Source organism: Channa argus, chromosome 17, assembly GCF_033026475.1.
Source record: "Channa argus isolate prfri chromosome 17, Channa argus male v1.0, whole genome shotgun sequence".
NCBI lineage: Eukaryota > Metazoa > Chordata > Actinopteri > Anabantiformes > Channidae > Channa > Channa argus.
The window spans coordinates 6,716,581-6,730,204 of NC_090213.1; the positions used below are offsets into that span (position 1 = coordinate 6,716,581).

A 13,624-nucleotide genomic window follows, 5' to 3' on the forward strand; every position below is an offset into this window, starting at 1 on the left:
GGATCGGGCCCAAAGCCAAGAGGGCAAATCCTGCAACTACTGAACAGCCTGGAGAGGAAGCAGACTACACACACATAATATGCCGCAGAGCAAGACAATGAGTCCAGTGTATCACTGGTGACCAGTTACAGTGAATGACAGACTGGGAGGATGAAGGTAAGCTCACAACCTCACTTATCCAGTATGATGTTGGTCCTGAGGTTGAAAATTTGTAGGCATCATGTGTACCTACGCCTTGGACAGATGACCCTCAGTTTGAGTAACAAGTCTGTTAAATAAAGGGCAGGTGGTTATAGACATGCACATGCATTTTTAAATGATATTCAGTTTATATTTTTCATTGTAAGCTGAACCTACTTCTCTGCCTGCAAGAAAAAAAAATCCTTAAAATGAGCAAATTTTAATGATATGGCTAACTAAGCATGAGTAGTGCCTGGACTTACATAGGCAATAGAATGCCCAATGAACATCAGTGGAAGGCTTCTGGACCAATGAGCATCCAACGAGCATTCCAACAAGCCAATAAGCATCCTTAGCATTACTGATACAAGAGGTCATGCACAAAAATTAAGACTGCTATCCCACACACATTCCTGCTCACATTTCCACTGCTGGCTTGTCATCACACACACAACCTGTCACTTCCAATGATACACGCTAACATGACAGACCACAGTGTGTGTGTGTGTGTGTGTGTGTGTGTGTGTGTGTGTGTGTGTGTGTGTGAGTGAGAGAGAATGAATCGCAGTCAAGTCACATAGCATCTCTCTGTAACGATCAGAGATTGAAGCAAAGAATCACTTATTCATACAGTACTCGCACACTGCTTATAGCAATCACACACACACGTTTGTGCACACACATACACACAGTAGCAATTTGTTTCCCATGTTTGGACGCATTTGGTTCTGCTCTACTGTCCCTAATGCCTCCAAAACACATCATTATCTGACTTATATAGGCTTGGGAGTGGGAGTGTTTATGTGTGTGTGTGAATAAAAATATGTGCTGCTGTTTATGTGTGTGACTGTGTGTGCTAAGAGAAAAACAGTTGATTATCGAGTTCAACAGGCGAAACACTGTTTACCCTGAGAGACACAAAGCGAGCAAGAGAGACACACACACACACGGAGAGAGGGAGGAGAGCTCGGGGGAAGTAGAGGGAGATGACTTAGGAACGGGGAGGTGAAAAATGGGAGTCCCGGAGAAATGAAAAGAGAGTTGGAGGAGCAGACCAATGAAAAGAAGCAGGGATGGAGGGATGGTTAGAGGGAGGGAGGGAGGGATGGAGGTTAAGACAAAGAAGTGAGATGACAAGCCAGGCCTGCGGGGTACAAAGTAATGAAATTCAGTGGTATATCCCTCTAAGCCATGACACCAAGACAAACATCACAGTCAGTCTGATGTTGTAGTGAGGCAACAACTCGACTTCAGAAACATGGACTGCAGCTATTTGCCAGCTGGAGTGATAAAGTCTAATAATGGCCACAGAATACCACAGCGGAAATTCAAACAGTCGACATTAGCAGAAGCTGATCCAGAGAAGCAGGGCTGGGAGGGAGGTGAGCATCCCAGCAGGACACGTTCTCACTAGGCTTACATCCAGGGGATACATTTTTAGATCATAAAACTGAAAATGTTTATACAGTCTAACGATGTAGCCTTGTGTTAACTTTTGCATATTTGCCCGTCAGTAAGTCATTAGATTGTAAAATGGCAGGAGTAGCAACCTAAAGGTGGAACAACAGTCAGATAAAACATTAGCTGCTTCTGTTCTGACACGTTGTTTATCCTGCATTCAAATTGTGTAAATGTTTATACGGCAAATAAAATCTTTAGCAAAAAAATTAAACATTTTGCTTGAACAATAGGCATTTTAGACATCAAAATAAATTATCATAGTTTGCCAAACACAGAAATAATCACGTGTGTAATTAATCCATCTATCTGATCTGTCTGTTGTTTTCAGATATGTAGTGAGGTGGAGAAATGCAGATGTGTTTAAAAGAAATCATACTATTTTTTTTATTGTGCAGTATGCATTAAAGCACAAGTCTAATGTTTGTGTGACTCAAACCTTGTTTCCCAGGTACAGTCCAGGTGCGTTCCAGTAGTAGGCGGAGCCAAGGCCACTGATGACATCTGCGTGTCGGACACTCAGATATGGGGGAGTCTGTCTGTGAACAGACCACACTTTCCCTCCTGTGTCTCCAACAAGGTGCCAGCCTGTTAGTGTAGTCTCCTACAAAATATACATCAGGAAGAAAAAAACGTTTTTAAGCTTGCTGTGTGTGTGTGTGTGTGTGTGTAGGTGTGTGTGTGTGTGTGTGTGTGTGTGTGTGTGTGTGTGATGACAGTTTAAAATTCAACATTCAGAAACTGTGTGGTGCTATATGGGAAAACTAGGCAAAGTTTTGGGCATTTTGTGAAGGCACTGCATTTTCTTTGCAGCAAAGAGCAGGGTTCAACAAGAACTGTTCTGCGAATTTTCGTTTCAACTGCAAGTGAATCATGTACTGCACTGTTCAGATGTAAAATAATAAATGGTAGCAATCAAACAGAACTGACTGATTATTTCAAGATAAGCACGCAAGTCAGCAGATTAGAAGCTTGGTAACCATATCGGTAATGTTGGATTTAGAAGTACTCCTGACACGCATTACTCACACTTTGCTCATTCTTCCAGATGGATATAGAACATTTTAACAGAAAAGAAAACCGTAATATTTGATCGAAGTCAACATATTTAGCACTTTGGTAAGTATTTCAATGTGATTTTATATTGTGGAACACTATTCTTATAAGACTGTACAAAAAGCTTAAAACTAATAAACCTAATAATCTGCTTCCTAAGAACAGTAATTGAATGCACTGGAGGAAGTAAAACCTGCTGGTGAATACTTCTTTGAATGATTACATATGGCTTTAAATTCACCTACAGTTTTTATCATAATTACTAGCAAAGGCTCAGTTAAGGCTTATTTTGCTAAAGCCCAACCTTAATATTTGCTGCATCACAGCTAAAACAAACTAGATGCCAATGATCTGAAGTATTCATACCTCTAACAGTACTGCCAACAGTATTCTACATTCTACAAGTCCAGTCCAATGTGAGAAATGAGAACGCAGAATGAGAGGCTGTATCAATAAAAATGTAAAAGTCAGGATATGTGTAAAGATTTTCTACATAAGTCACATGTCAGCTAGAAAGTCTTGTAACTGACACCTACACAGTTTTTTTCTTTCCCCCTCAACTCCTGAACGAGTCTGTGTGTTTGTGCATGTATGTGTATGTGGGTAAAAGAGACATCTAGGCACACATCTGTCGTTGCAATTAACCTGACCTTGGCTTCGCCTTTTGAAAACACACACACACACACACTCTATCTGTGTCTAAATCTGAGCTGTCATCCTGTCAGCGCCTCCTCCTCCCTCCTTTCCCACTCCACCAGTCAGTCAAAAACTGTTTTCCTCTTTTCACCTCTTTTCCTTCTTGCCTCTTGTCTTGCCTCCACCCTTCTCCTTTCCAGGACTGACCTCCTCCCTCTTCCCTCTCCTCCTCATTTTCACTCGTCTCCTCTCTTGTTCTCACATCAACTGTGCTACATTGTGCAGAGCTCTTCTTGCTTTTACACTTAATATCCTTCCAATTTCCAGATGTTGCTATAAAAACTCAGAGGTAGATTATTTTCATCATTTTCCACCTAGTGATGAATTCTGTGCCTCCAGGATATTTATCAAACTGGTTCAATAGTGTGGAAGAACATCTTCAGAACTTCATCTGAAAAACCTCTTTTGGGAAATCAGAGATGTGATTATCTTCCCTTTATGCATATGCATTTAAAGCTAAATTTAAAGCTACAGTACATACCCGCATGTAATTTTCTTCATATTTTTGCTGTATTATTCTCAAAATATAATATGGGAAGATGATAAGAGTTTTTTTTTTAACCCAGACTCTCTAACCATTCTGGCAAAAATATTCCCTTCTTAGGTTTTTGGGTGAGCCTCACCCTGCTAACCCATCTGACAAGCCCATGGACAAGACATGAACCAGCTCTGGTCTACTACTTCCCCCAAACTCAGGCGTGACGGTGGAAGACGTAGCAAGTACAGAATTTCTGCATTAGATAAAACAACATACACGATAAGGATGTAGATGAAGGGTGGGCCGGGCAGAGCAGGGGTGAGAGAAGCAGAGTGGTTGGCTTCTGGGTCTAATGCTACTGATATTCTATATTTCCAAAACTTAAGGGTGATAAGGATAACACAAGAGTGCATGTTCAGAATGAGGCGAGGGTTAAACCAATGCCACAGCTTGTAGGGATTTCCTCATGAAGACCAGAAGCTATAATTTAGATTTTTGCTTGCTTTGTACCTCTCTTGTAAGTCGCTTTGGATAAAAGCATCTGCTTAATGACTAAATGTAAATGACTGCAAACTGTGCTCGAGTCTGAAAACTTTTCAAAATGATACAAGTTTGTGATTTTTTTAAATAAACTTGAGACAGTACTTGTGACAAAGTCCTTTGGTCCTTTGCAGGTTAGTAATGTTCATCATGAATGTGTGGCATTTTTCATAACTTGAGAACAATGAGCCTCAGCCTGCCTTCTCTAGCAGTGCAGCAGAAAAATTGGCCTTCAGACGACATTAACTGTATCAGGAATGCAAAACGTCTATTTAATTGATATTCACTGAATTATAAACCACGTTTGCCATGTTTTTTAGCTGCTATGGCCTTAGCTGCAATACCCCCTCCTAAAAAGCAAACGCCATCCTCTCTTGGGAAAATGAATGAAATATCTATTTCTTCCAAATAACAACTAACAGTTTTCATTCCCCAAACCGTAACAGAAAAAATAGAAAAAAAGGGATTTGGATTTAATAAGCAGATTTGGAATTGGATTCAGTTTCTGTAAAATTTAATCAAACCCCTTCCCAAGACAAACCTAAAGGGCTTTGATTACTTTCTGAAGCCACTGCATCGGTAATGCTGACTCCTGTCTCCAAACCATGTGTCTTTTTTCTACTCCAGAAGTGTAAGGTTGTATGTATGCTTTCGCTGTGCTGCTGTCTAAGGCCATGATAACTTGTTCTGTTGTTGTCTGTCGTTTGTTGAACGGCAAGTTGAACTGAATACAAAACATTTCAACAGACCTTCATTGCCTCTGTAAGCAGATTTGATAATTGCTGCAACTCTACTGAAATGATTTTATTCTGCTCTAAAATGTTCCCGTTTTAAATGTGGGTTTGACAAGGCCATAAGGGCAAAAGCGCCACAGAAAGTGAACAGTGCAATGTGAGTTATGTTTGTATAGCTAACCTTCAGTGTCTGGTAACTCAGTCAGGAGAAAGAAAAAAATAAAGAAAAAAATCAGAGCAAAACAAGATTGTTGGCTACAAGCAATAAGTGGTGAACTGAACTGCTTAAATCAATGCGATGTGAACATTTGATTTAAACAGATGTGTATATGTGCAACCCAGATAAATAGACATCGTCGCTGTGAGTGTGTATAGTTGCTTACATTGTTATAGGTCCAGGTGGAAGCAGAACACTGACTGGCAACCCCCATACAAGAGCATTTTTCACATCCACGTCGATTGTCAGCTTGGAGATTGTAGAATCCCAATTTACAGCGGTCGCAATTTATCCCCTCCACATTTTCCTGCATGAGGGAGAAAGAGAAATTGACTGTGCTCTACATTATGAGCACGAGACATGTTATTGCAGTTTTAATGTGGGGAAGATAATGACGGGGCAAGAAATGTCAGCGCAGAGCATTTGTCATTATTTAGGTGCATATAAGTGTACCCAAATCTGCCACAACATTAAAACCACCTGGGGCGAGATGCATGAAACTCACAACTAAAATATACATACTCGTTGCTCTGTTTCATAAGTCTCAACTGTTTTGGAAGCGAGAGTACATGCCCAAGCCTCATTCCCACAATTCACCATGGAGGATGATGGGGAAAAAAAAAAACAAAAAAAAACAACAACTACTAATTAGATCTGTTAGTGTGAAGAAAGGATAAGAAAGGGAAGCTCAGTTTTACTGATTGTGTTGCATCAGCCATCTTCTCCAACAGCAACAGACAAACTGTTAATACTATTGACCTTAGTGTGTGGCAGGTGCCCACAGATACTGTAGCTCACACTGTACCACTACGACAACTGATAACTGCAAACCATCAAAAGATAATTATTTACTGCATAGTGTTCATCTTGAAGAGCAACTTACAAATTGGCTACTTTACAGTTTAGTATAAATTTGAAAGATCACTGATGTGAAAACAATGGGTGTAAATCAAGTCCACCACTATGAAATTGCTAGGTTAAAAACAAAAAAAAAAAAAAAAAACCTTAGAAATGTGTATTTGATATTCAAAAAATAAAAAAATATTATCAGAACACACATTTCGTCACACTTTTCCCATATAGCCACAGGCCAGATAGAGTTAAAACCACTAGGTGGTTGTAGTATTATGGCTGAACAGCATATCAATGTGGGTGAGTCTATACCTTGCAAACACAGGGTGTTATACATGGGTCAGCGTTGGTGCTCCCTTCCATGCTGCAGTTACAACGCTGACAGAATGGGTAGTCCATATAACCAACAGCACATCTGCAGACAAATAATGAGAATTAGAGACCTACCACATAATCACATTATCTTTTGATATAGGGAAGTCAAAGTTAAGTTTCTTGGCATTTATGAAGATATACTACCCAAACTAGAACCAGAAGAAGCAGGTTCGGTATCAGTGAAGACATCCTTTAAGTGATTTTAAAGACACTGCTCAAGTTTGCTGGTTTGATCCGAAAGCAGATCATTGAAAAGTTTGGAGGTAACGTTCCGATATTAAATTAGATTAAATTAAGCCTGAATCATATCCACAGGGAAATTAAGTAGTTGCAAAGGGAAAGATGATAAAATATATTATTAATTATGGCAGCAAAATGTAGTAATACGATAGCTGATCAACCACCTTGTTGACAGATTTACAGGAAAGCGTCTCGTTGGATTCTCCGGTTGGGGCTTTAGCCTGACGGTTAATTGACAAGGTTTTTCTACATCCAGTTTTTCTTTTCTAGATTTTCATAATCCAGGTTTGTCATAAACTATCAAAGTTGCAAAAAAGCTGTAAAAACTAACTCACAATAGTAAAAAAACAGTATGCTTTACACCATTGTCTTGCCCTTTTGGATTGTATGAGGTAGAAACCTAAGTGTAATCCAATGTGATAATACATTCTGTATCATCAAAGATGTTAATGAAATCTTCCTGGTAATTTCTAACACTAAGTGGAACAGACAACAGCTGAAAGGTTCTGCTCACCTGTCAACATGTGTCTCTAGCTTTCTGTATGTGTGCGTGTCTCTCCTACCTGTCACATCGCAGACCCCCAAAACCCTCCTTACACCGACATGACCCTGCTGGCTGGGCTGTCAATCAAGCACACAGACTTAAAGAAAAAGAAAAATACAAACCACCACAACAGTGCAAGTAAAATGGAAAAATGGATATGGCTTTAAAGTTGCTGCATCTAAAATAACTCAACATTAAAACCCTCAACATTTAAAAGACGAATAAAATTATCTTTAATACCAAATAATTATTATCTTCAAAGACGCAAGTGTGATGTAAAACTTAACTCCATGGGAAATCTTTGAAATTTATTAAAATTAAAAATGTGCATTAACTCTGAACTCCTGTGTGTTGTCTTCTGAACGACTGAAGTTGTTCATTTTTTAACACATAAAAAGACAAGATAAAGTATGTGCACGTACTGTGTGTAGCCTGGCTTGAATCTGCAACACATGATTGGCTTACAGAACCATGTGGGTCACAATCACAGGGGATGCAGGGGTTCTCGTAGTCAGCACTCACCTGGCAAACCATTTTAAACACTTAACATTTGCTCAATGATGACGAATTTTCAAAAATTTAGAGATGCTTGCACGTGTGTCAAACCTCAGTAGGTCTGTAGTATCCAGTGATACAGCTCTGACAGTTGATGCCAGCAGTATTATTACGGCAACCAATACAAACTCCGCCTCCTCTGTATTTTCCATGGATGTCCAGACTGAGTGATAAGTCTGCTACAGTCTGATTGAAGTGGCACTCGTCTGCCTTACCGTGGCAGTTACACTCTGAAAAAACACACAAAGTCAGTAATGCATGATATGATTTTTTTTTTCCCCAATTAAATAATGTGCATGACCCAAAGAGGACTTCTTTTCATCAATGTACTTCATCCACAGAGGCTACTGCGTTGTTCTCTAATGTTGACACAGTAACTGTCATATTATCATATCTCCTGGATTCAATTTAAAAAAAAAAAAAAGTGAAGAAGAAGAAGGTTTGCCAAGTCCCTACTCCAGTTAATATTTAGTAAAAAACAGTGTTGCCATTTACTTTTTCCACCAATAGTTTGTATGTTTAATGGGTGTGTTCAATAAATGTATGAAATATTAGCTTGTTGGAAAGGCAGATCCCCACCACAGATCACCATTTCACCCTCTACAGAGACCTATACAGATATACCTCACTGCACAATACGGCTGCATCACTTCACATGCAGGAAGGATGGGCTGTTCTGTTGTATTGTGTATCATGATTGCTTCTTTAACTGTTGTGGCAGTCACGACCTTTCACCATCAAGGCCAACGACTGACACAGGTGTAGCCTGTGTGAAATAAAATGAAGATGCTGTAACCCTAGTTTTATGGTGACATGTGGAAGCCTCTAACCTGAGTGCTTGACTGCTACATAGCTGATGAAGGTTGATGCCTGCAAAGGTGACTTTTGATGGCTTTATACAGTTTTGTAATCAAAGAGTGTCTGGCTGGCATGGATGTAGATTTCAATTTGCTGCTTCACCTTTAAATTCTATAAATCCTGAGTTCATAAAAGTTTAAGCATATTACCAATAAGTGTGTTGTGTAACGTTACGTATCCAGTAAACACAAGCTCCAAACAGTACAGTAAAAACTCTAATTTCCAAATAAGTGACTTTTTTTGTGTGTTGTAATTGTTGTGTTTAAATTAAGCAAATATTTCGTTTTTCTTACTTTCACAGACATGTCGAGTGAGGAAGGTTCCTGCCATCCAGGGCTGCTGGTGGTAACCAGGGCAACAACGATCGCAGCTCTCTCCGCATGTGTTGTGTTCACATTCACAGCTGAACTTCTACAGACGCACACAAATATTCACACGCAAACACAAGGATCGACAGATTAAGAGTCAGTCACAGATTAACAGATTTGTCAAACAGACACAAGCAACTGTGTTTAAAAGGCGAGATCTTCCAACATCTGGACGCTCATTTTCAGTGACAGTTAAATATGGCACAGTAGCACTTGTAGGCGAATCCGAATTCCACTGTAGCCACATGGTTTAAAGGAAAAGCAGCTAAATGATTTGACACTAATTTAAATCAACTACACATGCAATGGGAAGCTTGTGCTGCAAATGTTCGACTTTTAACACAGTTAAAGTAGCACAGCCTTCAATTGAAGTTGAAATACATTTTATTTTCTTTACCTTTTGTGGTTGTGACCTTGCGACCTATCACGTGTAACCACACCTACCATCACAGTGAGGTTAGAGTTTAATGATGACACACCCGTGGACTTAAATGATAGGAGATTTTCAATGATCCCCCTCCAATAAAGAACAAAACAAAACAAAAAAATGCTGTCATTGTGTTTGTGTAGAGCTGAGGTTTGAGTGTGTGTGTTTGTGTGCACGCGTGAGAAAATTGAGGGATGCAAACAGGTAATTACCAATATGCATGCCCTTTCAAAAGCCTATCAAACAATGTAGAGCCAACTACAATTAAAGGAACCTCATTTTCTTTCCAGATTGTCAGTCGGTAGCAAACTAGGGTGCTTTTGCTCTTCCAGGAGAAAAATAAATTCAAAGCTAAACCCAGTCAAAGCAGTATGTAGCAGGAAACATGCCAACTTTGAGGTTCAGTAATTGAATTTAGGACTTCCTGTAAATTGGTTGATGGGGAGAGTGTGCCAGGTTTAACTGAGAGGAGAGTGGTACAATAGTGCAGCAAGAGCCAAGTTTGGATTTGTTGGCACAAGTGAATTTGCCCCTTCCATCTGAGCTACAATGCTACAACTCTGGCTTCAGGCTGCTTTTGTGCTGAGCATGTATAGAAACAAATTATCTGTAGAAAATCATCAACAAATCAGCTCACAGGTCTCCACCTTTTTTGCTTTCTGAATGGCTGCCCAGGACTATATTCCATGGATAGATGAATGCATTCCAAAGGAAAAGAGGTAAATGCCTTGTAGGAAGAATGTGTTAGATATAATATCTACAGCATCATTAGGTGACAAATTACACTGTCGCATTCAAGCTTGATAAATTACATATGCATAATTACAGAAACATGTTATAATGCAATATTTTGAGGAAAGAAAGGGTAAAGTTAAAAAGAGTTGAGCCATTTTTCCCTGTATTTTCAGACAGCTGCTGATTTTAGGTGTGCATATGTACACTATTATATATAGTATATACAGTATATGTAGACTCAAATTAAAAAAACAAGTGATTTGTTCATGTATGATGTGATTTCAAATGAAATTGCAGAAATGTTGAATGATGCATTACAAATAATATGTCTGAAATCTCAAATTTAATCTCACATTGTGTGCTCCACTAAAAGTTTATATAATGCAAGGAAAATCAACAATAGCACATAAGTTTGCCACGGTTGGGGTTCTACATAACGGTAATACTATATAAAGGTAACTTGATTTAGAAATCTGCAGAAAAACAAAACGTGGTTTGATCCATGAGCTACGAAAATTAACACTGAATAAGTTAGCCTATTAACAAATGCTGAAAATGATTGATCTGCTTCCTCTTTCAGTGTTACACACTTGTTGAATATGGGCTTTAGAGATGGGAAGACGAGAGAAGAGGAGAAGCTGGAGCTCATTTCACATCAGTGACATCACTTTTTGTCTATGACATCATCACCAAGAGACCAGACACCAGTGTCACATCCAAGTTAGACTTGAGGGTTAAGCCTCAGGACATGTAAAGGACACAATACTAAGAGTGTGTGCGTGTGTGTGTGTGTGTGCGCGCGCGAGCAGTGGAACAGAAAAAGATCAGGTGTCTGGTATCAAACACTTCTTTGTTTGAAGTGACATGGGAGACAACGCTTCTCTGTGTCACCTGTGTCCCCTGCAGACAGCCACACACACAAACACACACACAGTAGGTGTGATATAAGGCGGTAGATAAAAAGCTGGTGCCTGAGGCTGGTCTTTGCTCCTATTCTATAGTATGGAGAAGCTCCATTTCCTTCGTGGTATTGTTAAGTGGACTGAGGGAGAGAGAGACAGAGTGAAGATTTTCACCTTTGTAGCAGTGTTGAGTGGACAGGCTTTGGCATGGCCATAGCAGATACACATGCCTCCAACTGAGATGTCCTTAATAGAATAGTAGTACTGAAGGGAGAGAGAGAGAACAATGAGTAATACGGTTTAAATGAGCATATTAGCAGGTTAGGAGGCATTATTAGAGCAAAAATTGCCATATTTATCTAAGTGAATAAAGGATGACTCAACAAATGGTGCCACTAACAACATCTGGTGACGTGTTGTACAGTTACACAACTTTAGCGTTTTAGCAGTAAAACTAAAGAATAGTGAATAAATGGATGTACAATGGAATACAAATTCAACTCCTGGGCTGTATGATTATGTTTTTTAAGATAGTAGAATATTCAGTGTATATATTTAGTGTATACATTTATATGAATTGTCAATGATAAATTAAAAAACAGTACTTAAGAAACGAAGTCACTGTGCTTACCCTTAGTATTTTACCACTACTGAATCGCAGTTATATTGAATACTAAATCAAACTTACTAAATACTAGTATCTTAATTATTAGTTCAGACTTGATATAGTTTGTGACATGATTATGAATAATCATTTCAAACATTGCTGAATATGAATATCTAGAAATATAACCTTTAAAAATGGTGTGACTAAGGTAAACAGAACATACTGTAGCATTGACTGTCAAAATTTAAAAATGTGATTTTTATTTTGTTCAAGTTCCTTTGATACATTTTAATTGTCCTGTAACTAAAAAAAACAAAAATCAAACAACAGAGCAGAACAGAAAAGTTGTGCAAGTGTGCTGAGCCTCACCCGTCTTGTCACAATGGGATCGATATCTTCGGGGTTGTGTAATGTCAGAGTCATGAGGTCAGCGTTCAACGTTCTGATGCGCTGAAACACGAACCTGATGTAACGGGCAGAGGTGAAGTTCAGCAGTGCCTGGGAGGGGTCATCTGCACTGGGACGACCATTGATCAGAGATGTGTGGATCTATACAGAGACAGAGAGAGCGATAAACACTGACATGTAACAGCAGCGATAAATGAAGGTGACTTATAAGTTTACCAAAAAATAAATAAAAATAATAAACACAGCCTCACAGGGATTTGTCTTTGTTCCACTATAGACCAGCATTTGACCTTTTGCCTTTTCAGCCTTGCACAGGAGTTTCCACTACCACTACTTAAAAGGACTACTTGAAGCTGGTCTTACTATTACATTCAAGTCAGTGTGTATATGTGAATGTCTGGGGGAAAAAAAAAAAAAGCTGGTGGAAGATGAACATCAATCTTATAATAAAAACCCAACCACTCCTGTGTCCATTTGTTTAACCAGACTGATAATTCAACAAATTAACCGAACACTAGACTGAAATTAGTCATTTGTGTTTAATAAAATTCTTGGACAATGTTGGACATGTTACATTAACACTTCTCTAACAAAAACGAGGCAACTCATTACAATAAAGCTATTTAACAACTTTATCCATCGACTTTAAAGTACAATTAAAGTCAAATCAGGCTTTTTTAATACTAATAATTAGTGTTAGTGAACATTCATGTCAGAACTGATATCCAAAGACAAAAAAGAAAGTAGAACCATTGAGGTCAGGGTGGTTGATGCTATAAGGCAGAACAACAAGTCAGACTTTCCTGTAGAAGACTCTACTTAGCATTCTGTGACTGATGTGCAATTAACATCCATCATGTTATTAACTACAATGTAAGCACATCATCTCCTAAGCTCAACCACGTGCTTTGGCTGCCTAAACCTAACCACCACTTAATCCCTTAATTTGTATTGAAGCTAGAATTTATTTATTCATTTATTTATTTTTATTTTTAACACTGAACATAATCAAGGGCCTTAAACTCTCCAGCATTGGTATTTTAACAAGAGGTTTTGTCAGTCACTGAAGTTAGGATTAGTCCTGTCCAAAGCAGGTGTGTGTGATTATCACCCCTTAGTCGAGTGTTAGTATTATTTTCAAGCCTGCCATTGTTTGCAAGGATATAGAATAATGTAGTGACTAAACATCAACTGGAACATTAAATAATGTTCCTAAACACATCCTTCAGGGTTTTATTTATTTTACTTTCAGCACCACAACACCTCATTTTCATTCCCTTGCTCTACCTTTACATTGATCTAGACTAAATAAATAAATTAGTAAAAATCATGAAGCAGGAAATTATATTCTATATCACCAATAATCAACAAGCAGCTCACATAATGAGGAGTGT

At 38.7% G+C, this 13,624-nt stretch overlaps 1 protein-coding gene across 5 annotated transcripts in view; it reads right to left on the minus strand.

The window, feature by feature from the left end:
• Positions 1-13,624, minus strand: part of lama2 (laminin, alpha 2) — a 156,130-nt gene that overhangs the window by 96,342 nt on the left and 46,164 nt on the right. For all 5 annotated transcript variants that reach the window (XM_067481811.1, XM_067481810.1, XM_067481809.1 and 2 more), the window contains exons 6-14: positions 12,192-12,371; positions 11,390-11,479; positions 9,077-9,194; positions 7,977-8,155; positions 7,793-7,892; positions 7,390-7,447; positions 6,524-6,626; positions 5,526-5,666; positions 2,078-2,242 (exon numbers count right to left, since the gene is read on the minus strand). In XM_067481811.1, the coding sequence (XP_067337912.1) occupies positions 2,078-2,242; positions 5,526-5,666; positions 6,524-6,626; positions 7,390-7,447; positions 7,793-7,892; positions 7,977-8,155; positions 9,077-9,194; positions 11,390-11,479; positions 12,192-12,371 (1,134 nt within the window). The remainder of the gene's footprint in view (positions 1-2,077; positions 2,243-5,525; positions 5,667-6,523; positions 6,627-7,389; positions 7,448-7,792; positions 7,893-7,976; positions 8,156-9,076; positions 9,195-11,389; positions 11,480-12,191; positions 12,372-13,624) is intronic.